The following is a 26,931-nucleotide window of genomic DNA, read 5'->3' as shown; positions in this document are numbered from 1 at the left end:
AGGCCATATCGCCCAGCCCTACTCCCACGGCACACCAGACTGTATCTCACATGTGCCGTGGCACAGTGGTTAAAAAAACACTGAACTAGATCACATTTGCAGACCACACTGTTACTTGTAGGTCTAAAACTTGGCAAGGAACCACTACAACTGTGCTTATTACTTCATGTCCTTGGGTGAAACGGAAAAGCGTTGGCCAATCAAATGGGGCCATGGGTGTTTAAATAGGGCCTAGGAGCGTGGAGGCCGTTAACCAGCGGGAAGATAAGACGGGACACCCCAGCCAATGCTGCAGACTGGCCTTGAACACAGACAGCTTGTGATCGCGGCCTTGAAATATTATGTGTTCCTTTTTTGCTGATGATGGCCCAGACTGACAAGCGCAGTCGGAAAACTGCAATATGAACGCTGTAGTTACTTTTGTCGTGCTGATGAAGTTTAAACAGTACAGTGCAAAATGTTGCAGCAGCACGGAAACTAGATTGAAATTTCTGGACCTGCAGTTTTAACCTGAAATAACAAAACCAACCTGCCACATTTATCTGGTGAACAGTACGGTAGTTTGCAAAAGTCTAATGCCACAATTACTTGGCAGGGTTTCCCCTACACGTTATTGATCGTGGCGCACCGCCACGGCAAAGTAAAAACCGCCACACCTAAAGATTAGTTGTTTATTTAATAAAAAAAAACACATTTAAGCAATACATTATAAAATTGGACTTATAAAAAAAAAAATTAAATAAATAAATAAAAAATAAAAAATATATACATACATACATACATAGATAGATACATATATACAGTATATATACATACACACAGTGGTGGTCAAAAGTTTACATACACTTGTAAAGAACATAATGTCATGGCTGTCTTGAGTTTCCAATATTTTCTCCAACTCTTATTTTTTTGTGATAGAGTGATTGGAGCACATTCATGAAGTTTGGTTCTGTTATGAATTTATTATGGGTCTACTGAAAATGTGACCAAATTGCTGGGTCAAAAGTATACATTCAGCAATGTTAATATTTGGTTACATGTCCCTTGGCAGGTTTCACTGCAATAAATCGCTTTTGGTAGCCATCCACAAGCTTCTGTCAAGCTTCTGGTTGAATTTTTGACCACTCCTTTTGACAAAATTGGTGCAGTTCAGCTAAATGTGTTGGTTTTCTGACATGGACTTGTTTCTTCAGCATTGTCCACACGCTTAAGTCAGGACTTTGGGAAGGCCATTCTAAAACCTTATTACTAGCCTGATTTAGCCATTCCTCTACCACTTTTGACGTGTGTTTGAGGTCACTGTCATGTTGGAACACCCAACTGCGCCCAAGACCCAACCTCCGGGCTGATGATTTTATGTTGTCCTGAAGAATTTGGAGGTACCGTATTTTCCGCACTATTAGCCGCACCTAAAAACCACAAATTTACTCAAAAGCTGACAGTGCGGCTTATAACCCGGTGCGCTTTATATATGGATTAATATTAAGATTCATTTTCATAAAGTTTAGGTCTCGCAACTACGGTAAACAACCGCCATCTTTTTTCCCCGTAGAAGCGGAAGCGCTTCTTCTTCTATGGTATAAGCAACTGCCAAGGTAAGCACCCGCCCCCGTAGAAGAAGAAGCGCGCGGGTATTACGTTTCATTTCCTTTGTGTGTTTACATCTGTAAAGACCACAAAATGGCTCCTACTAAGCGACACACTGTGGTTCTAGCTTGCCATGCTAATGGCCAGAAACTTCCACCCATGGTGATATTCAAAAGGAAGACCTTGCCAAAAGAGAACTTTCCAGCCGGCGTCATCATAAAAGCTAACTCGAAGGGATGGATGGATGAAGAAAAGATGAGCGAGTGGTTAAGGGAAGTTTACGCGAAGAGGCCGGGTGGCTTTTTTCACGCAGCTCCGTCCATGTTGATATACGACTCCATGCGCGCCCACATCACAGATGGTGTCAAAAAACAAGTGAAGCACACAAATACAACACTCGCCGTCATTCCGGGTGGATTAACCAAAGAACTCCAACCGCTCGATATTGGTGTCAACAAGGCATTTAAAGCATGACTGCGAACGGCGTGGGAACAATGGATGACCGAAGGCGAACACACATTCACTAAGACAGGGAGACAGCGCCGGACGACATACGCCAACATCTGCCAGTGGATTGTAAATGCCTGGGCGGATATTTCGGTCTCAACTGTGGTCCGAGCTTTCCGGAAGGCAGGATTCACGGAACTGCTGGAAAAACAACAGCGACACTGACTCTGATGACTTCGACGAGACGGAGCCGGCCATTTTGGATCCCGTAATTCGCCCAACTTTTTAATTCGGACACCGTAGGAGAAGAATTCGAGGGATTTATGAATGAAGAATAACTTCAGAAAGTGAGTGTTATGTTTATTTTGTGTGTTGTGACATTAACGTTCGAGCAACATTAAGTTATTGCTATTGCTCTGCACTATTTTGAATTTTACTATGTTTGTGATTGCACATTTGCACATTACCGTACATTTTGGGAGTGAACAGAGTTGTTAGAACGCTGGTTTTTAATATATTATTAAAGTTTAACTGACCTATCTGACTGTTTTTTTGACATTCCCTGTAGCGCAGTTAGATGCGGCTTATAACACGGGGCGGCTTATAGGTGGACAAAGTTTTGAAATATGCCGTTCATTGAAGGCGCGGCTTATAACACGGGGCGGCTTATGGTGCGGAAAATACGGTAATCTTCCTTTTTCATTTTCCCATTTACTCTCTGTAAAGCACCAGTTCCATTGGCAGCAAAACAGGCCCACAGCATAATACTACCACCACCATGCTTGACGGTAGGATTGGTGTTCCTGGGATTAAAGGGTCCACCTTTTCTCCTCCAAACATATTACTGGGTATTGTGGCCAAACAGCTCAATTTTTGTTTCATCTGACCACAGAACTTTCCTCCAGAAAGTCCGTGTGATGTCAAACAGGTGTATCAAACACAGAACTTTTGACCCAGCAGATTTGGTCACATTTTCAGTAAACTCATAATAAATTCATAAAATAACCAAACTTCATGAATGTTTTTTGTTTCACCCTAGGCCGCAGTTCTATGATCGACTTTGTAGTTGTGTCATTGGATTTGTGGCCTCATGTTTTGGACACTCGAATGAAGAGAGGGGCAGAGCTTTCTACCGATCACCACCTGGTGGTGAGTTGGCTGCGATGGTGGGGGAGGATGCCTGACAGACCTGGCAGGCCCAAACACATAGTGAGGGTCTGCTGGGAACGTCTAGCAGAGTCTCCTGTCAGAGAGAGTTTCAATTCCCACCTCTGGAAGAACTTTGAACATATCACGAGGGAGGTGCTGGACATTGAGTCTGAGTGGACCATGTTCCGCACCTCTATTGTAAAGGCGGCTGATTGGAGCTGTGGCCGCAAGGTAGTTGGTGCCTGTCGTGACGGTAATCCTAGAACCCGTTGGTGGACACCAGCGGTGAGGGATGCCGTCAAGCTGAAGAAAGAGTCCTATCGGGTTCTTTTGGCTCATAGGACTCCGGAGGCAGCGGACAGGTACAGACAGCCCAAGCGGTGTGCGGCTTCAGCGGTCGCGGAGGCAAAAACTCGGACATGGGAGGAGTTCGGGGAAGCCATGGAAAACGACTTCCGGACGGCTTCGAAGCGATTCTGGACCACCATCCGCCGCCTTAAGAAGGGGAAGCAGTGCACTGTCAACACCGTGTATGGTGAGAATGGTGTTCTGCTGACCTCGACTGCGGATGTTGTGGATCGGTGGAGGGAATACTTCGAAGACCTCCTCAATCCCACCAATACGTATTCCTATGAGGAAGCTGTGCCTGGGGAATCTGTGGTCGACTCTCCTATTTCTGGGGCTGAGGTTGCTGAGGTAGTTAAAAAGCTCCTCGGTGGCAAGGCCCCGGGGGTGGATGAGATCCGCCCGGAGTTTCTTAAGGCTCCGAATGCTGTGGGGCTGTCTTGGTTGACAAGACTCTGCAGCATCGCGTGGACATCGGGGGCGGTACCTCTGTATTGGCAGACCGGGACGGTGGTTCCTCTCTTTAAGAAGGGGAACCGGAGGGTGTGTTCCAACTATCGTGGGATCACACTCTTTAGCCTTCCCGGTAAGGTCTATTCAGGTGTACTAGAGAGGAGGCTACGCCGGATAGTCGAACCTCGGATTCAGGAGGAACAGTGTGGTTTTCGTCCTGGTCGTGGAACTGTGGACCAGCTCTATACTCTCGGCAGGGTCCTTGAGGGTGCATGGGAGTTTGCCCAACCAGTCTACATGTGCTTTGTGGACTTGGAGAAGGCATTCGACCGTGTCCCTCGGGAAGTCCTGTGGGGAGTGCTCAGAGAGTATAGGGTATCGGACTGTCTGATTGTGGCGGTCCACTCCCTGTACAATCAGTGTCAGAGCTTGGTCCGCATTGCCGGCGGTAAGTCGAACACGTTTCCAGTGAGGGTTGGACTCCGCCAAGGCTGCCCTTTGTCACCGATTCTGTTCATAACTTTTATGGACAGAATTTCTAGGTGCAGTCAGGGCGTTGAGGTGATCCGGTTTGGTGGCTGCAGGATTAGGTCTCTGCTTTTTGCAGATGATGTGGCTTCATCTGGCCAGGATCTTCATCTCTCACTGGATCGGTTCACAACTGAGTGTGAAGCGACTGGGATGAGAATCAGCACCTCCAAGTCCGAGTCCATGGTTCTCGCCCGGAAAAGGGTGGAGTGCCATCTCCGAGTTGGGGAGGAGACCCTGCCCCAAGTGGAGGAGTTCAAGTACCTGGGAGTCTTGTTCACGAGTGAGGGAAGAGTGGATTGTATGATCGACAGGCGGATTGGTGCGGCGTCTTCAGTATTGCGGACGCTGTATCGATCCGTTGTGGTGAAGAAGGAGCTGAGCTGGAAGGCAAAGCTCTCAATTTACAGGTTGATCTACGTTCCCATCCTCACATATGGTCATGAGCTTGGGTTTTGACCGAAAGGACAAGATCACGGGTACAAGCGGCCGAAATGAGTTTCCTCCGCCGGGTGGCGGGGCTCTCCCTTAGATATAGGGTGAGAAGTTCGGTCATCCGGGAGGAGCTCAAAGTAAAGCTGCTGCTCCTCCACATCGAGAGGAGCCAGATGAGGTGGTTCGGGCATCTGGTCAGGATGCCACCCGAACGCCTCCCTAGGGAGGTGTTTAGGGCCCAGGAAGAGCTGGACGAAGTGGCTTGGCTTCCTCGGATAAGCGGAAGAAGATGGATGGATGGATGGATGTTTTTTGTGACCAACAAGTATGTGCTCCAATCACTCTATCACAAAAGCATAAGAGTTGTAAAAATTATTGGAAACTCAAGACAGCCATGACATTATGTTCTTTACAAGTGCATGTGAACTTTTGACCACGACTGTATGTATATGTGTATGATCACGCCTCGAGCCACGCCCCCATCGCCCCATGTATATTGGCAATCTTGGGTAAACCCTGACTGATTAAACAGTAAACAATTAACTTTAATCATAACGTACGCTACCAGCGGCTACTCGAGCAATGCACAAAACAAACCGAAATGCAATGCTACAACTTTTAGTTTCAAATCACCTGACTTCCCTGCAGGCAGCGTGGAACCATCGCCAATCAGTGATTAATTAAGGTTTCATATACATGCTTTAAGTTTATATGTAATGTAGTAACATTCATAATCCATCCATTTTCTACCGCTTGTCCCTTTCGGAGTCGTGGAGGATGCTGTAACCTATCTCAGCTGCATTTGGGCATAACACGTCATATTTACGTATTTTAATCATTTTAAGCATACGGCGGCACATTAATTTCAAAAACGCATCACAAGGCTTGCTCTTCCTTTGACAACATCCCTGATTATTACTCACTGCAGACTTCATGAGATCCAACAAACATAATAAAACATCACTTTCTGTACACCGTCTGCTGTCACGAGGATGTTGACTGCCAGGATCTTGGTACAGTACCAATTAGATGAAGAATGACATTCCTTACGGAGAAAAGGGGGTGGTGGAATGAAGTGTCTCCTTGTGTCATTCTTGTCATTCCCTGGTCTATATTGGCTGTCAAAGTGTACCAACTTGTCGGATAATGTCCTCATCCTTCTACTATCCAGGTGAGAGGTGTTATTTATGATCTACAATAAAGTTTGACGAGCACAGAGGGGAGAAAGCAGCTCACCAGCCAGTGATGTCAACATAGCCACACAAGCTAGTTAGCCATCTGTGACAATGTGCCGCTATAAATAGTCCGTCTGCGTTAGCGCTTATGTGAAGTGAAGTGAAGTGAATTATATTTATATAGCGCTTTTCTCTAGTGACTCAAAGCACTTTACATTGTGAAACCCAATATCTCAGTTACATTTAAACCAGTGTGGGTGGTACTGGGAGCAGGTGGGTAAAGTGTCTTGCCCAAGGACACAACAGCAGTGACTAGGTTGGCGGAAGCGGGGATCGAACCTGGAACCCTCAAGTTGCTGGCACGGCCACTCTACCAACCGAGCTAGACCGCCCCAATAATATAATAACAATATCAGTAATACTTGTTAATATTCAAGTAAAAAAAATTAAATGGAGTATTGTTGGCGCTTTTTCTATGTTTTTTGGAGGGCTTTATCAGCAAAATAGAGGACCTCCCATTGGCTTTATTGTGAGCTGACTTTTATATTAGTTTATTTATGAGTTAGAATGCATTCAAAAAAAATCTTGCTAGAACGCTCAAACTGAAGCACTTGTTTGGTTGTACCGTAAATTCCGGACCATAGCTACTAGAGATGCGCGGATAGGCAATTATTTCATCCGCAACCGCATCACAAAAGTCGTCAACCATCCGCCATCCACCCGAACCAACATTTTATCAAAACCACACCCGCCCGCACCCGCCCGTTGTTATATATCTAATATAGACGATGCAAGGCATTAGTGAGGTTATAAAGCTTTTGCCTGTTAAAGAAAGGAGACTGATCAAATGCAGCAGAGACATTCAATGCGTGCCACGCATTAATATATCTTGGCCACGCATTAGTGGCTAAGAGATATTAATGCGTGATAATATTATGTATAATTATTATAATATTATTGTCATTTCCATTAAGAAAGTGTTGACTATTGTTGCCAATGCCCTCAGATCAGGAGTGCGTTCCTCACACTTTGTGTGCGCAGTTGCAGAAAGCAGAACGAGGCTTTTAAGAAGTTACAAAAATGTTTTAGAAAGACTAGGCCTATATTTTCATTAGGTAAAAAAAAAGTTCTGAATTTATTTCAATGAATATTAACTTGTTAACGTTATAATGCTCAAATAGGGACGAGGGTGGGGTGCACAGTGAAGCAGTGAACAATTTCGCGACAAAGATGAACCTTTATTGATTGATCTGCAGCCATGACAAAATATCAGACAATCTCCATTGTCAACGACAGGCAGGAAAATAAAGATAAACACATAGCCTATATTCTAGGCATAGGCATAGGCTCATACGTTTTTAAGTTGAAATAAAAAAATAAATAAAAAATGTGCCTCATAAGCCTTAGGCTGTCAATCACGCGCACAAACTTAAATTATACAATAACATATGTATGTCATCTCTATTTAAACAAAAATAAATTAAATAAATAATAATAATAAATTACCTGCAACTTATTGGCCAAGGCAAATAGCTGAAGGGGGGAAATCAAACCCATCAGACTGCACTTTATCATCAAACTTGAATTATAATGAAAATAGACGGTCGCGACAAACAAAGCAGGCTAAATAGCCTTACATTGTCGCCAATCGGAGATGCGCTTCACTTGAAAGCGAGGCCAAATAATTATTTACACATAGTAGTATATCTCAAATAGAAAAAAACCACAATAAACAACGCAATTGCCTTAATTCCTTTGCATTGTAGTGCGCCCAAACAACACGTAACCATCAAAATTATTTAGCTGGCCGAACTCAATATAGGTTAGACATGGGCTTATTTGGTATAGCCTATAGGTAACGTAGACTAATTCGTTTAACATATCCAACCGTATGTCTACTTACTTTTTTTTTTGTTAGCACTATGCAGGAATAAAATGGCATCTACAGTGCCAGGATTCATGCGAGAGCGCCTGGCCTCTAAAATGCGCCTGGCCTCTAAAATGCGCCCTGCTGCGCTGAAGAAGCGCTCACTTGCGGCACTTGTTGCTGGGACGCGGTGCCGAGGGGCGCCGCTAGGGATTTTGGGCTCCATGAAAATAATCTTTACAGGGCCCCCAACACAGTGTCATTATTTTTTCTGTATTATAATTTCATCATCATTAGGGGCCTCTCTGGGCCCCCCTCCATCATGGGGCCCTAGAATCAGTCTCCTTTACCCCCCCTTTTCGGCGCCCCTGGCGGTGCCTGATGAATAATTGACTGTTTCAAAGAGTACTGCTCGTTTTTCGTATGTGGGTAACAACATTTAACTATGTATATATATTTCCGAATTGGTTCAAGCGCCAACCGCCCGCATCTATTTAAAATCTATTTTTACCCGCCCGACCGCGGTTTATCCGCGGACTCCGCGGTTGTGTCCGCAAACCGCGCATATCTAATAGCTACTTTTTTCCTACACTTGCAGCCTACGGCTAATTTACGGATTTTTCTTGGCTGACAGCCATAATAAAAATTATTTTGTAAAAAAAAACAAAAAAAAACAAGCAAAACAATGAGAGGGTGTTTTAATGTTTGTGCTATGGCACCATCTTTTGGACAAATTTGCTCACTGCAGGGGCTGCCGTTTCTACCAGTTGGTGCTTTCAACAACCGGAAGAAGTGGCGTTTGGTCTTCTATACATTTGTAAGTTTTACAATAGGAATAAAACAATTCTTACTTACTAAACAGTGTGATGTCCGTAGGAGTGTTTTCATGCATATTTGTACATGCTATCGTAATGTAATCAAGCTAGCTTTGTTAGCATTAGCTAATATGCTAACACGTTTACAAGTGTCTGTGTTATTATTAATAACTTACAATGGCATTCTTTTTGTATTGTTTCAGTTTCACAAATTCCTCAGTGAATTCACCAAAACATTATTGATTCTGTTTAGCTGATTGGAGAGCTAACTTCCGCAGCTGGTGGGTTCATGATGATGACTTTTGTTTTGTTTGATAAGCTGTTTAGAAACAATTAACAATAAAGGTATGTATATAAGCATTTACAAAAAATACCGGTGTAAAAAACTCATTTCACAACGTATATATCTGCAGGGAAAATATTTTTCCTTTTAAAAATGTTTGGGTGTGGCTTATATACCGTTGCACTCCATAGTCGGGAAAATACAGTACTTCACTTTAAAAGATACAGACTCAACCACCGGCAACAAGTGTACTATTATGCTAAAAACATTTTTTCTTACCCATTGGTACCTGTTTTTGTGTATTTGGGATCTATGTAAGTCCTCAAACCATGGAGGCATGGTGGAGATATTTATAAAACAATGTTGCCTTTTTTCAAACTTCCTCCAAACGAGCAGATTGGAAATTCCTCCATTTGTGACGTTTTCCCAAGTTATGACTTCGGCGGATATCTCCATATTTGGTAGAAATTTACCCAAAGTGCTTTGTGCAAGTCCGCCATTGTAATCCGACTCTGTTGTAAAAAAAACTCCTCCTTTTTCTCTATCCTCTTGTTGGGGGGGGGCATGCTCCGCTGTTGCCATTTCTAATACAAAGTAGCGTATAGTTCTAACCCACAGTTGTCAGTAGGCTTGCTATGGAAGAGCTAAAAACTACAACAGAGATAACGGGGAGAGGACGCAGTTGAAGTGGAGGCACATAAATAGAGGGAACATCCTGTAGAGCCGGTCAGAAAGCGGCTTGAAGATGATCTGTAAAACATAATCTATGCAACATTTTGACCTAAAAACCACCATCACATGTTGTGTAAAAAAAAACATATGACGACCCAGTTCATGTTGTGAAATAAAATTGGAAAGTGACTGTATTTTGCTTAATAATACATAACTCTTGCATGGTCGCATGGAATACTGAGCATGTATGTACTTAAAGTACGGTGAATTTTTTTTTTACATATTTCCTTTGTTAGGACTAATATATTACTTAGTAATAATAGCATTTCTTTTACATTATTTAAGTATATTATTCATTACTGTTGTCAACTTGCATGTCACAGTCCATCCATCCATCCATCCATCCATTTTCTATCGCTTGTCCCTTTTTGGGGTCGCGGGGGATGCTGGAGCCTATCTCAGCTGCATTCGGGCGGAAGGCGGTGTACACCCTGGACAAGTCGCCACCTCATCACAGGGCCAACACAGATAGACAGACAACATTCACACTCACATTCACACACTAGGGCCAATTTTAGTGTTGCCAATCAACTTATCCCCAGGTGCATGTCTTTGGAGTATTACAATTAAAAAAGCCATTGTTTATGGCCAACATTTTTTAGTTTTCCTACATCTTTTTAAGTCTACTTGTTCGAGCGCCGTATAAGCACAGGCGCCGTTTCAAGTGATACCATTTTGGCACAGTTATGGGACAATATGTAAACAAACACCCAACCCGAGGCCTGTCATCTATCATAAGTGTCTCACAGTCTACACATTCCTCTCTTTGACATGATGATTAAGTGGGATTACATGAGTGGGTATGAGCTCGCTGGTCGATGGACTCCCTCATGAAAGCACAACTTGCCCTCAACAGTTCATAATGTTGATTTTGCCTATTCAATAAGATACTTCTGTATATTTTATATTACCCTTAAATATTTTATTGTGGTCGAGTGTTTCTATACTAGGGGGGGCCCGACTTTTTTCACCGAGGGTCACATAACGAAAAGTCAAAGTATACGGGGGCCTTTTTAATATTATTTTTTGTACGTAAAAATGCTGAAAACGGACATATATTACATATATGGACTAGGGTTGTCCTGATACCAATGTATTTCGATACTTTTCTAAATAAAGGGGACCACAAAAAATGGCATTATTGGCTTTATTTTTATTGGCATTATTGGCTTTATTCTTACGGTACATTAAACATATGTTTCTTATTGCAATTTTGTGCATAAATAAAAATGTGAACATACTAGACAACTTGTCTTTTAGTAGTAAGTAAACAAACAATGGCTCCTAATTAGTCTGCTGACGTATGCAGTAACATATTGTGCCATTAATCATTCTATTATTTTGTCAACATTATGAGGGACAAATCTACACTTCTGTTAAAATGTAATAATCACTTATTTTTCTGTTGTTTGATACTTTACATTAGTTTTGGATGATACCAAAAATTTGGGTATCGATCCGATACCAAGTAGTTAAAGGATCATACATTGGTCATCATTTAAGTCCTCATGTGTCCAGGGACATATTTCCTGAGTTTATAAACAAAACATACATTTTAAAAAAACAAAAAAAGATTTTGTGATACTAAAAAACATCGATGTATTCATAGTAGTATCGACTAGATACACTCCTGTACTTGGTATCATTACAGTGGATGTCAGGTGTAGATCCACCCATGGTGTTTGTTTACATTGTGATGCCGGTGAGCTACGGTGTGTAGTGAAACATGTTTAGCTATTCCTCGTCCTCCAGTGATAATGCAAGAAACATACTTTATTTGTCGCCATGGAGGCGAGGTTTAGTGATTTAGAAGTAGCTAAAACACTGCAGACTGCGGCTGGACGTTAGCCCACTTTATCGTTAGTTTTTAAGCCAAAATGCGTCCGTTCTGCCTTTTCTGTCTACACACTGTGTCTGCTTGCCGAACACGCTCCTCTACTCGTAAAACCAGCAATGTCACTAGGGGGAAAAAAAGGGGGGTTGCGGGGGAACCGGTACTTTTTAGAGGCGGTATAGTACCGATTCATGATTAATTAGTATCGCGGTACTATATTAGTACTGGTATACCGTACAACGCTAATATGGACAGATTGCATACATCTATGTCATCAGTGTGTGAATGTGTGTGTGAATGGGTAAATGTGGAAGTAGTGTCAAAGCGCTTTGAGTACCTTGAAGGTAGAAAAGCGCTATACAAGTACAACCCATCTAAAGACAAAACTTACCGTTTGTCAATTTTATGTTCATACGGGCTGGACAATTAATGAAATGATTTTGGCTTCTCACGATCATGAAAATATTATAAAAATGCAAATTCCAGAGCTTGTAACGGTGAAACGGATGAGTGAGCGTATGAGTGAAAACAAGACCATGTTTACTAGAGGTTTGGGCTCTTACCATGGTTGCCACTTGTTATTTGACATCGCTCGTATGCCTAATCGAAAACCACTAAACTCAACAAAAAAAGGAAGGCATTTCCGCGTTGACATAACTGCGGACGGAGCTAACAGAACGGAATCGACTGTTAAACACCTAATATCAGGGAAATTCACATAAATGTGAGTGAAATTATGTCATTGGGAGGAGAAGGAACATTTGTTTGGGAAATAACGTGTCTAGGACCCCTCATTCATCCCTGAAAAACTAAACAGAACAATCCATTAGGGCTGGGCGATATATCGATATACTCGATACATCGCGGGTTTGTCTCTGTGCGATATAGAAATTACTAAATCATGATATTCGAGTATACATTCTCACGCAGTTGCTTTTAGCTGTGGACATTACACTGCATGCGTTCTTTCTTGTGTCTCCTTCTCACAGAGACGTAAAACAAGCGCACCTTCTTACACACGTCACACGCTCCCGCGGAGCCGAGAGGTAGCGACATGGTAACATTAGCTGTGATGCTAACGGTGCGGTGCAAGTGGTAATAGGAGAGAGAGAAGGTGCGAATTTGGTAACAAATGGAGGAAGAATTAATTCCCAAGAAAAACAGCACGGGATCCATCGTCTGGCGGTGGTTTGGCTTCAAGCGGGAATATGTTCAACATTTATGCGACAAAAGCGTTGCTACAAAAACTAGCAGCACTGCTAATGTAGCATCATTTGAAAAGTCACCCACTAGAGAATGAAGAGTGTTTGAAACTCTGCATGTCAACATCTCCGGCCGGTGCCACACCCAACAAAATGCTGAAGCCACTATTTCCAGATCAACACTGTATGAAAAAAAAATCAACAGAAGGAGATAACGTCCGCAGGAACCTACCACATAGCGAAGGACATACACTATTTGATTTCCTATTATGCAGCTCATTTTTATTTGACAGTTATTGAAATATCTTGTGTGACATCATGCACAAAAGTGCACTTTATTTGTTTTTAACTATTGTAGTGGCTTTCTGTCCAAAAAGTACACTTTAATTTAGTGTTGTTTTGATTAGTCATCTTGGTGACATCAATCACAAAAGTGCACTTATAGCTTGTTTTAAAATGTCTCTGACAATCTTGCACTTTCTGTTTTGAAATGACATGAATGTTTGTGCCACTGCTTAATAACTGTTTAATAAATACAGTTTTGGTAAATTGACTTAGTTGTGATTTCCCTCTCTGCATGAAAGTTTAAAATGAGCATATATTATTAACGCAGTATGAACAAGAATGTTTTAATGTAGACACATAGAATCATCATACTGGTGTGACTATATGCATCAAGTGTTCATTCAAGGCTAAGGCAAAATATCGAGATATATATCGTGTATCGTGACATGGCCTAAAAATATCAAGATATTAATAAAAGGCCATATCGCCCAGCCCTACAATCCATACACCCACAACACATCTCAGTTGCTTTTGTTGTTGTGAACGACATCATGGATGTAACATTGACGTACAAACAGTACTCGCAACTTGAGAGGCTTTTTTTTTTTTTTTTTTTTAAACAGTTTCAAGTCGTCTCCACACTCGTCAAGGTTAGAACAGCAGCACACTTCCTCCCTTCACAATAACTGCGCTTACAAAATAAAGGTTTTTAAAAAGTACCTTACGCTAGCAGGGTTTTCCCTTTAATGTAATTGAATGTCGGACTGTCTGATTGTGGCGGTCCGCTCCCTGTATGATCAGTGTCAGAGCTTGGTTCGCATTGCCGGCAGTAAGTCGGACACGTTTCCGGTGAGGGTTGGACTCCGCCAAGGCTGCCCTTTGTCACCGATTCTGTTCATAACTTTTATGGACAGAATTTCTAGGCGCAGTCAAGGCGTTGAGGGGATCCGGTTTGGTGGCTGCAGGATTAGGTCTCTGCTTTTTGCAGATGATTTGGTCCTGATGGCTTCATCTGGCCAGGATCTTCAGCTCTCACTGGATCGGTTCGCAGCCGAGTGTGAAGCGACTGGGATGAGAATCAGCACCTCCAAGTCCGAGTCCATGGTTCTCGCCCGGAAAAAGGTGGAGTGCCATCTCCGGGTTGGGGAGGAGATCTTGCCCCAAGTGGAGGAGTTCAAGTACCTCGGAGTCTTGTTCACGAGTGAGGGAAGAGTGGATGGTGAGATCGACAGGCGGATCGGTGCGGCGTCTTCAGTAATGCGGACGCTGTATCGATCCGTTGTGGTGAAGAAGGAGCTGAGCCGGAAGGCAAAGCTCTCAATTTACCGGTCGATCTACGTTCCCATCCTCACCTATAGTCATGAGCTTTGGGTTATGACCGAAAGGACAAGATCACGGGTACAAGCGGCCGAAATTAGTTTCCTCCGCCGGGTGGCGGGGCTCTCCCTTAGAGATAGGGTGAGAAGCTCTGCCATCCGGGGGGAGCTCAAAGTAAAGCCGCTGCTCCTCCACATCGAGAGGAGCCAGATGAGGTGGTTCGGGCATCTGGTCAGGATGCCACCCGAGCGCCTCCCTAAGGAGGTGTTTAGAGCATGTCCGACCGGTAGGAGGCCACGAGGAAGACCCAGGACACGTTGGGAAGACTATGTCTCCCGGCTGGCCTGGGAACGCCTCGGGATCCCCCGGGAGGAGCTGGACGAAGTGGCTGGGGAGAGGGAAGTCTGGGCTTCCCTGCTTAGGCTGCTGCCCCCGCGACCCGACCTCGGATAAGCGGAAGAAGATGGATGGATGGATGGATGGATAATTGAATGTTGCGCACTGCAGTATTTTTACTACTACCACACTTTGAAAATACGTTTTTTTTTAAACTTGAAAACAAATGAATGAATTAGTAATATAATATATTGTAGCCCCTAAAAGAAATCACACAAAGTCCGACGCTATTTTTTACTTTTATTACCATTCTTATGATAACAAACGGCACAATTCCAACAGGTTTTACATCCCGTGCACACACTTTTGTCTCCGTGAGTGCGCGCTTCCCCGGACACTCAGTGCTCAGTGGCCTTGTGGTTAGAGTGTCCGCCTTGAGATCGGTAGGTCGTGAGTTGCCGAGTCATACCAAAGACTATAAAAATGGGACCCATTACCTCCCTGCTTGGCACTCAGTATCAAGGGTTGGAATTGGGGGTTAAATCACCAAAATGATTCCCGAGCACGGCCATCGCTGCTGCTCACTGCTCCCCTCACCTCCCAGGGAGTGGAACAAGGGGATGGGTCAAATGTAGAGGGCAATTTCACCACACCTAGTGTGTGTGTGACTATCAGTGGTACTTTTACTTTAACACGTAACAACACTTCCTCATTCTCCACCAATCACCTTTTAGGCACGGACGGTGTGTTTGCGACCATGGGAAAAACTGACATTGAATCCAAACCACACGAACATAACATTGTAACATTGTTACAGTATGAATTAACATATATAGTCTATTATTTGCGTACTATTGACAAGTGATGTAACGAAAACTTGACCACCGAAAAAATACTTTGATCACTGAAAACCACACGACCGAAACCGGATGCAAACAAAGTGCATGTCATTGTGACTGTCTGGAGCGTTGTCAGCATGTCTGTGATATGGACGTGATTTTTGTATATTGCAGATACACCCGCGGACAGTCATCCACAAAATGCGCAAATGTTAAGAGGACAGGACTATAAGGCAGAGAAAGTCCAATTAGAGCAAGTGTGACGCCATGCTCGCTGCAGCTAGCATCTTTCAACAGGGACATGGAGGGATAGAAGTAGAGTCTCTAAACACGAGTACATTTTATAATAACACCATCAGAAGATGCTACATTTGTTTCAAGTTGTTTTTAATTAAAAAAAAAAAGTAATTAAATATCTGTAAACACTTGAAAAAATCTCAAAGTACAAAATGCAGCAACAATTGAAAATATGGCAAAACTACTAGAAAAATGTTAATACTGATTAATAATAACAAATTGGTTTTAAGTGTGGGGGGGTGGTATTTTTTTTTTGTCATAAAGAAATACAATCATGTGTGCTTACGGACTGTATCCCTGCAGACTGTATTGATCTATATTGATATATAATGTAGGAACCAGAGATTTTAATAACAGAAAGAAACAACCCCTTGTGCGAATGAGTGTGAATGAGTGTAAATGGGGGAGGGAGGTTTTTTGGGTTGGTGCACTAATTGTAAGTGTATCTTGTGTTTTTTATGTTGATTTAATAAAAATATAAAATATATATACTGTATATATTTTTATTTTTTTAATTTGTTGTGCAGCCCGGTACCAATCGATCCACGGACCGGTACAGGGCCGCGGCCCGGTGGTTGGGGACCACTGTGCTAGAGGACTTCAGGGGTTAGTTTAAAAAAAGTTCAATTGGTGTGTTTTGGTGTCTTATAGTGTTTTTTTAAATTATGTTTTTATCCCACATGAAAAATATATTCTCAAAATAGTTCTTGCTTCTTTCTAATTACATTAGATTGTTTTGCTCTTTTTCTTACATTTTTCCTGTTTTTTGACATGTTGGGGTCCAACAAAACTGGAGCTGCAGGCCGCTAATGGCCCCGGGCCGCACTTTGGACACCTGTTCTATACCATAATAAAAGTGTGATGAGAGCCTTTTGTTTATCTTGGACGGTCAGAAATAAAATTATTGTCTATTCAGCAACATTATTTTAGAATTTAAGAGCTGCTAGTGGGCTTCAGGGGCTGATAACAAAAAAAAAGTTCAATTGATGCGTTTTGGTGTCTTAGTGTTTTTCTTAATGACGTTTTTATCCCACCTGAAATATATATGATCAAAATAGTTCTTGTTTGAAAAAATAACTTTTTTTAAAAATAGTGCATTTTTTTGCATCTTCAGAGAGTCCAGGCCTTTCTTTTTTTTTTTTTACACAAAATAAAAAGTATATTAAAATTTAATTAATACAAGAATAAAAAATAAAAATTTTACATGTTCTGCTTTTTTTTAATTACATTAGATTGTTTTGCTCTTTTTATTGGACGGCCAGAAATAAAACTATGGTCTATTCAGCAACATTATTTTTGAATTTTATAGCTAATAGTGGACTTCAGGGGCTGATTAAAAAAAAAGTTCAATTGATACGTTTGGTGTCTTATAGTGGTTTTTTTAATGATGTTTTTATCCCACTTGAAATATATATTATCAAAATAGTTCTTGTATGAAAAAAAAAACTTTAAAAAAATGCATATTCTTTGCATCTTGAGCAGAGTATAGGCTTTTTTTTTACAAAATAAAAACTATATCAAAATTTAATTAACACAAGAATTTACATTTTTTTAAATAAATGTTCTGCTTTTTTCTAATTACATTAGGTTGTTTTGCTCTTTTTCTTTCATTTTGCCTGTTTTTTGACAACATGTTGGGGGTCAACAAAACTCAAGCTGCAGGCCGCTAATGGCCCCGGGCCGCACTTTGGGCCACACCTGTTCTATACCGTAAAAAAGTGTGATGAGAGCCTTTTGTTTATCTTGGATGGTCAGAAATAAAACTATTGTCTATTCAGCAACCTTATTTTAGAATTTTAATAGCTGCTAGTGGACTTCAGGGGCTGATTAAAAAAAAGTTAAATTGATGCGCTTTGGTGTCTGAGTGTTTTTTAAATGATGTTTTTATCCCACATGAAAAATATATTATCAAAATGGTTATTTTTTGAAGAAATTACATTTAAAAATGCATTTTTCTGTATCTTGAGCAGAGTATAGGCATGTACTTAAATAACAAGTATACTTAAATTTAATTAAATCAAGAATTTACATTTTTTTTAATTTACATTAGGTTGTTTTGGTCTTTTTCTTAAATTTTTCCTGTTTTTTGACAACACGTTGGGGGCCAACAAAACTGGAGCTGCATGCCGCTACTGGCCCCCGGGCCGCACTTTGGACAATTGTTCTCTACCGTAATAACAGTGTGATGAGTTATGTTTCTGTGCACATCAACGCAACAGGTGTAACAAACACAGAACGGCAATTTTGGTGAATATGCATGTCACGTGACTTGCAACGTGCATTTTAGTCATTTGCGCGGCACCTACGAGCATATCGCGCTTGATTATCAGCCAGGCCAAGCAAAGCCAGGTAAACACTTCACACAGTTAGCAGTGACACGAACTCACCATCGAAGTCCCCCAGTGTGAATTCATCTCCCACTAACTCAGCTAAAGTCGGGTCCACGTTCTCCATTGGGGAGACGTACTCTCCACCATCCATCTTGAGCGCCGACGAGCAACTGCACTCGAATTGAAAGTCCGTGCTCAAAATAAACAGGTGCGCTCACCAACGCCTACAACATGGATGTATTTTACCGAAAACGTTACGTCAGACAACAACGTTGCCTCACGTGAGGCGGCGGTCTATCCGGTTAGACTCATCGGCAATCATGTTTCTCCGAGGACGCCATATTGTTTTACGGTAGTTACGTCATGTCCAAACAGAATCGATGGTGTAAAGCGCTCCCTGATTGGTCCAAACACACGCGTTGTTGTCAGCAGACCGGCTGTCGTTGGCCAATGAGCGAGCCGTATTCTTCGTGGCCTGATAGTACGTCACCCATGTGCAATTTGAATAGACCGCGCCCCCAGTGTCAGTGACAAGAAGTGTTCTGTACTCAGTTTTTCAACCACTGTGCCGCGGCACACTAGTGTGCAGTGAGATACAGTCTGGTGTGCCGTGGGAGATTATCTAATTTCACCTAATTTCGTTCAAAATATTTTTTGCAAACCAGTAGTTATAGTCTGCAAATTATGTGTTGTTGTTGAGTGTAGGTGCTGTCTACAGCTCGGCAGAGTAACCGTGTAATACTCTTCCATATCAGTTGGGGCAGCCTGTAGCTAATTGCTTTGTAGATGTCGGAAACAGCGGGAGGCATCGTGCAGGTAAAAAGGTGTCTAATGCTTAAACCAAAAATAAAAAAACGGTGAGTGCCCCTAAGAAAAGGCATTGCTTAGGGATGGCTATGCAGAACGAAACTAAAACTGAACTGGCTGCAAAGGAAACAAAAACAGAATGCTGGACGACAGCAAAGACTTACTGTGGAGCAAAGACGGCGTCCACAAAAGTGCATCCGAACATGACATGACAATCAATAATGTCCCCACAAGGAAGGATAAAAACAACTGAAATATTCTTGATTGCCAAAACAAAGTAAATGCGGGAAATATCGCTCAAAGGAAGACATGAAACTGCTACAGGAAAATACCAAAAAAAGAGAAAAAGCCACCAAAATAGGAGTGCAAGACAAGAACTAAAACACTCCACACAGGAAAACAGCAAAAAACTCAAAATAAGTCACGGCATGATGTGACAGGTCGGGACAGTATACCTACTTTGAAACAAGAGCTATAGTGATGCATGATTGGTTATGGTTTAAATTCATATCCAACACTTGCGACAACGACTTTTTACTGTCAAATGAGTTTCGTTTTTTTATTGATTTCTGCTGGTGGTGTGCCTCCAGATTCTTTCAACGGAAGAAATGTGCCTTGGCTCAAAAAAGGTTGAAAAACACTGCTGTACTGTAAACCAGTGCTTTTCAACATTTTCTGAGCCAAGGCACATTTCTTGCGTTGAAAAAATCTCGAGCAGAAAACATAAAAACATTAAACTCAGCTGCTGATATTGACAATAAAAAGTCATTCTCGCAATTGTTGGATATGAATTTTAACCATAACCAACCATGCATCACTATAGCTCTTGTCTCAAAGTAGGTGTACTGTCACAACCTGCCACATCACACCGTGACTTATTTTGAAGTTTTTGGTGTTTTCCTGTGTGTAGTGTTTTAGTTTTTGTCTTGCGTTCCTATTTTTGGTGGCTTTTCCTGTTTTGTTGGTATTTTCCTGCAGAAGTTTCATGTCTTCCTTGAACGCTTCCCCCCCTCCATATCCCACACCCCGGATTGTAAATAATGTACTGTAAATAATTTGATTTATATACTGTGATGATTATCCTGTGTGATGACTGTATTATGAAAATAGTATATATCTGTATCATGAATCAATTTAAGTGGGACCCGACTTAAACAAGTTGGAAAACTTATTCGGGTGTTACCATTTAGTGGTCAATTGTACGGAATATGTACTTCACTGTGCAATCTACTAATAAAAGTTTCAATCAATCAATCAAAATTCCCCGCATCTGCTTTGTTTTAGCAATCAAGACTATTTGAGTTGTGCGGACGCTATCGTTCTTTGTGGGGACATTGTTGATTGTCATGTCATGTACGGATGTACTTTGTGGACGCCGTCTGCTCCACACGCTGTATGTCTTTGCTGTCGTCCAGCATTCTGTTTTTGTTTACTTTGCAGCTTGTTCAGTTTTAGCTTCATTTTGCATAGCCATCATCCCTAAGCTTCAATGGCTTTTCTTAGCGGCACTCGCCTTTTGTTTATTTTTGGTTTAAGAGTTAGATACCTTTTTACCTGCACACTGCCTCCCGCTGTCGTTTGCATATTGTGATCACGACAAACATCGACAAAGCAATAAGCTACCTGCTGCCACCTACTGATATGGAAAAGTATTACATGGTTATGCTGCCGAGCTCTAGACAGCGCCGACAGTCAGCAACGGCACATTTGCAGATTATAATTACTGGTTTGCAAAAAATATTTTTAACCCAATTAGGTGAAATTACATAATCTCCCACGGCACACCAGACTGTATTTCACGGCACACTGGTATGCCGTGGCACAGTGGTTGAAAAACACTGCTGAAAAGACACCAGTCAATTGTAACACATTATTTTTTTTAATTATTTATAAAAATTTAATTCAAATACTTCCCCTTTCCATGTACTTTATAGCTACAAAAAAATAACACAACTTCTGTTGATAGGCCACATTGCAGTTATGACTGGAGCCTCGGATATAAATGTATGAATTATATCATTACACAACTGTCTCTGTGTTCATTCATTATATTTTTTAAGTACAATTAGATGAATAACTTGCTTTAAATGTTTAGATATTTATTTTACTAAACAAAAAAAAAAGTTTGGAATATATGATAACACTTGACTATTAAAATATGCATTTTTTTTTGTCAAAATGGAAAGAACAAATATATTTAGTAAGAAAGATTTTTTCGACACCCATTATTTCCAGGTTTTTATATAAAATGACAATATGACGTGACACCTGTAATAAAAAGGAATATTCTTTTTTTTTCATTAAAACAAAAAGTACTAAACACACCATGAGAAAACCCCTGGTTGCACTAATTATTAATTGCATTTATTATTAACTGTAAAATGTGTTATACAGTTTGCATATTATTACAAAATAAAAATACATATACTTTATGGACTGCTGCAGTCAATAACAGCACACATAACGTCACATATTCATGTCTGAGAGGCTTGTTTCATGCTCATCAGGAAGGAGGAAACATGAAAAAACACGGCTTCTGTTTTAGTCACATGGATCCGTGCCAGGGGAAAAAATGGCTTTAAGTTCCTGGAACCTTTAATTTCTGTAACTATCTGTGTGGCTTGTGTTTCCGCAGCATTTCACAGTTCAGTAAATTTGTAAATTTTAGATCAAACAGATTGGAAAAATTCAAACAAAGAAAACAAACCACCAGTACATTGTTGCACCGCCTCTGGCTTTATAAGATCCACCATTTTCTTCTGTTTCCACAACACTTTCGACTTTGGATGAGGATCCGGTATTCTGTCGAATTTGGCTAATTCCTCAAAAAAGCTACCAATAGCGAAGCTTGATGCTATTGAATTGTGCTACCATGTCACGTTTGTTGTCGAATTTTGTTAGACACACATGCCGCTTAGGGTTGTCCCGATACCAATATTTTAGCACTGGTATCGGTACCAAAACGTATTTCGATTTTTTTTGATACTTTTCGGTACTTTTCTAAATAAGGGGTACCACAATAAAAGGCATTATTGGCTTTTTTTTAACAACAAATCTTGGGGTACATTAAACATATGTTTCTTATTGCAATTTTGTCCTTAAATAAAACAGTGAACATATGAGACAACTCAACATTATGAGGAACAAACTGTAAAAAATTATTATTAATCTACTTGTTCATTTACTGTTAATATCTGGTTATTTTCTCTTTTAACATGTTCTATCTACACTTCTGTGAAAATGTAATAATCACTTATTCTTCTGTTGTTTGATACTTTATTAGTTTTGGATGATACCACAAATTTGGGTATCGATCCGATACCAAGTAGTTACAGGATTATACATTGGTCATATTCAAAGTCCTCATGTGTCCAGGGACATATTTCCTGAGTTTATAAACATAATATACATTTTATATAAAGATAATTGTATTTTGGTATCATTACAGTGAATGTCAGGTGTACATCCACCCATGGCATTTGTTTACATTCAGGGTGCTAGCTTGCTGTTAGCGGTTAGCTATCGTATCCTCCTACGGTGTGTAGTGAAGCATGTTTAGCTATTTGTCCTCCAGTGATAATGGTACATGTAAGAAACTTACTTAATTCGTTGACATGGAAGCGAGGATTAGTGATTTAGAGGAAGCTAAAACACTGCCGACTGCGGATGAATGTTAGCCGCTAGCTGGCTAGCCATGTCTTAAAGCACCTTTCCTGAGGGAGCGTTTCAGTGTTATAGCTTTATCGTTAGTTTCGACGCGCCGTCATGCCAGGGACCTGGTACTTTTCAAACAGAGTATAGTACCGTGGTACTATACAATTACCGGTATACCGTACAACCCTAGGTACCCTTGGTAGTGGGGGAACGACAGTGCAAATACAACCTTTGTTTTCGCTGAAATTAAAACTACACTGTAAAAACATTCTGTAAAAAAACGGTCATCTACTGGCAGCTACGGCTGCCAAACGAAAACCATGAAATTAAAGTAAAACATTGTAAACCAAATAATGATCAAAAACATATTTACAAAAATTTTCATGAAACGTTTTGCGGAAAAATATCGTAATTTTACAGATTTTTACTAAATTATTAAGATCAACCATATTTAATAAAGTGACGATGCAAACAGTTCTGCAGAAAAATGCCTTTATTCTACAGAGTTTTTCCAAATTATTACGATCAAACACCTTTAATGAAGTGACAATGCTGGCAGTTCCACAGAAAAATACTATTATTTTACAGATTTTTTCTGAATTGTTAAGATCAACCACTTTTAATAAAGTGATGATGCAAACAGTTCTGCAGAAAAATACCTTTATTCTACAGCGTAGGTGTCAAACTCTGGCCCGCGGGCCAAATTTGGCTCGCCGTGTAATTTCACTTGGCCCTTGAGGCGATATCAAAATAACACTAAAGCTGGCCTGCCGATTATATATTGCGGCGGTGCCGCGGTAACACCGCATTTACCGCTAATTCTAATACTTGCCAACCCTCCCGGGAGTCTTCCAAACTTCAGCGCCCCTCCCGAAAATCGTCACGTCTGCTTTTCAGCCAGTGAACTGTGCGGCTTCTGCACGCACACACAATTAAATGCAACGCAAACTTCATCAACAGCGATACAGGTTACACTGAGGGTAGCCGAATAAACAACTTTAACACTGTTAGAAATATACGCCACACTGTGAATCCACACCAAACAAGAATGACAAACACATTTCGGGAGAACATCCGCACCGTAACACAACATAAACACAACAGAACAAATACCCAGAACCCTTTGCAGCACTAACTCTTCCGGGACGCTACAAGGTGTGTGTGTGTGTGGGGGGGGTCCCGGAAGAGTTAGTGCTGCAAAGGGTTCTGGGTAGTTGTTCTGTTGTGTTTATGTTGTGTTACGGTGCGGATGTTCACCCAAAATGTGTTTGTCATTCTTGTTTGGTGTGGATTCACAGTGTGGTGTACATTTCTAACAGTGTTAAAGTTTTTTTATACTGGCACCCTCAGTGTAACCTGTATCGCTGTTGATGAAGTATGCGTTGCATTCACGTGTGTGTGCGCACAGAAGCCGCACATATCTTGTGACCAGTGTTGGGTTAGTTACTGAAAACCAGTAACTAGTTACAGTTGCTAGTTACTTTATTTCAAAAGTAACTCAGTTACAAACTCAGTTACTTACACCAAAAAGTAATGTGTTACTGTGAAAAGTAACTATTTAGTTACTTCTTCTACTTTTTGTTTTTAAAGCTCCCATTAATGCCCTTTTAGCCTTCATTTCAGTACTGTTATTGCACTGGAGAATAATACAATCTGTTGATCAACTTGACATGCATTTGCATCACTGAACTCTGCTAAGCAATGTGCTCTACATACAACACACAAAGACAAAGATATGTTTCAAAGGGCCAATTTATTTCAGGCCAGAACAAATTGACAAAACTATTTTAAATAGCTGCAACATAACATACATAAGTAACAAACAGCATAATAACACTAACACTAACACTAACCACGTTAAACCCAGATTCCAAACTAACAAAGGTCTTAACTCATTGTCTTTCTATGCCACTTCAATATGGAATCCACTCCCAACAGGTGTAAAATAAAGGGCATCTCTATCCTCCTTCAAAACCACACTAAAAGAACATCTCCAGGCAACTACAACCTTAAACTAACACCCTCCCTTCCACATAATACCTCTTCGGATTGTAAATAATCAAATGTAGACATTTTTTCTTATACTTTCTGATCTCTCTCTCTGTGTCCACTACTTGCTATACATATCCTACCAAGTCAGACCTACACTGTTTCAATGTCCATTTCTCTGATGATGCAATTGTTGATGCTGATTGTTGATGACAGAAGTGTTGATACCAACCACACCTAATCCCCCCACCCCCTCCTCCATATCCCACACCCCGGATTGTAAATAATTCAATGTATATACCCTGATGATTATCTTGTGTGATGACTGTATTATGATGTTAGTATATATTTGATAGTATATATCTGTATCATGAATCAGTGGACCCCGACTTAAGCAAGTTGAAAAACTTACTGGGGTGTTACCATTTAGTGGTCAATTGTACCGAATATGTACTGTACTGTGCAACATACTAATAAAAGTTTCAATCAATCAATCAATCAATCAACAACATAGCTGTAAAGCTGGCTTCACCTAAGGAAGGCACACGTGACATACACAAAGCCTAACCAGGCAGATTTGAATTGTTGTTTTGGGCAGTAGACGGGATCTTTGATCCAAGACACAACTTACATTTAACTAAATTGTGCTCGACAAAAGAAAAGAAGTGAGAATATCTCATACTTGCCTCTCCCCGGGACAACCATTCTCCCAAATTTCTCCCGATTTCCAGCCGGACTTAAGGCACGCCCCTCCAGGTCCGTGTGGACCTGAGTGAGGACAGCCTGCCGTCACGTCCGCTTGGCCAACCAAAAAGTAACCACAGAACACTATACCGTATAGTCGTATAGTGTTCTGTGGTTACTTTTTTGTTGGCCAACGGTTTACATTGTATTGCGCACCCCCCTCCCCTCCCCACACCCGCACACACACACAGAGAGCGCAGAGGAAGAATCAGAAGCACGTCTCTGCTTCGCTGCCATAAAACACGATCAGATCCTCAGTTTCTAGCCGATACTACATAAAAAATAACGTAAAATAACGCAGTAACGCATCATGTAGTAACTGTAACTGAGTTACTGAATATAAAAAATAACGCGTTAGATTACTAGTTACCGCCAAAACTAACGGCGTTACAGTAACGCGTTACTTTGTAACGCGTTAGTCCCAACACTGCTTGTGACTGGGTCCGAACGATTTTAGAATGGATGAAAAGCGGACGTGACGATAGCTCATAGAGGACGTTAAAGGCAGTGCATTTAAGGCACGCCCCCAAGACTGTGGTCCGGGTGGACGAGATATAATGACTGATGAACACCTTTGTTCGATAATGAAGGTTGCCTCAGCTCAAAGCCTGAGCCGACATTAATGAACTAGCATCCAAGAAAAGATGGCAGGTATCTGGCTTGGGCACATCAGATTAGATCAGTGTGTTGCAAACTGAGTAGTTTAAAGTCCTGAATGGTTGTTTTATTCATTGTTATTTTATTTTCAAATTTATTAGCCTGTGGAAAAAGTTAATGTTGATATTTACCTCAGAAGGCTGCAAATAGAAAAGAGGCATTCAATGTTTATTTAAATTGTATTTGATATGCCATTGATATTTTTTAATCATTATTATTATTATTTGAAACTCGATTTTGCATGTCACTATAAAGTTATATAAGCCTTGCTTGTTCAATATTCAATGCAAAACTTGTTTGGGTCCCTGTTAAAAGGTTAATTTATTCAATCTTGGCCCGCGGCTTTGTTCAGTTTGAAATTTTAGCCCACACTGTATTTGAGTTTGACACCCCTGTGTTAGATTGTTTGTATGGACATAAGAGTTTTATATAAAAAGCTACATATTTAATGAAAGATACTTACTGTAATTTTACATGAATTTGAAAGTAATTTAAGAAAACAGAAAATGCTGTGTATAATTAATTTGGTATTTTTCTGTAAAAAAAAATAGAAATATACATAGTTTGTCACTACTGGCATATTACTTAAAATAACAGGCGGATTGTTTATTTACAGATAAGGTCTTCAATTCTACAGTTTGATAAACTATTTAAAAAAAATAGAAAAATTACAGTGGAAATTTAGAGTAAATTAACCATAAAAATAGGATTTTTTTTTACAGTGTACTGTTTGAATGGTGGTGAAAAGAAAAATGAAAGCTATCAATTTTTGCGTCAATGTTAACTTTCTAATTCCTGCTTGCTTCTTTGTCTCCTGCTTTCTT

General features: G+C 40.8%; 1 protein-coding gene across 2 annotated transcripts in view; it reads right to left on the bottom strand.

Annotated features, from left to right (window-relative positions):
- Nucleotides 1-18,626, bottom strand: part of srebf2 (sterol regulatory element binding transcription factor 2) — an 87,103-nt gene extending 68,477 nt beyond the window's left edge. For both annotated transcript variants that reach the window (XM_061973976.2, XM_061973977.2), the window contains exon 1: nucleotides 18,314-18,626. In XM_061973976.2, coding sequence (XP_061829960.1) covers nucleotides 18,314-18,407 — 94 coding nt within the window. In that variant the 5' untranslated portion in view covers nucleotides 18,408-18,626. The remainder of the gene's footprint in view (nucleotides 1-18,313) is intronic.
- Between the last annotated feature and the right edge of the window lie 8,305 nt (nucleotides 18,627-26,931).

The sequence above is a fragment of the Nerophis lumbriciformis genome, linkage group LG22 (genome assembly GCF_033978685.3).
Source record: "Nerophis lumbriciformis linkage group LG22, RoL_Nlum_v2.1, whole genome shotgun sequence".
In the NCBI taxonomy this organism is placed as follows: Eukaryota; Metazoa; Chordata; class Actinopteri; order Syngnathiformes; family Syngnathidae; genus Nerophis; species Nerophis lumbriciformis.
Note: the sequence above shows the minus strand (reverse complement) of the source record. Positions and strands in the feature narration are given on the sequence as shown.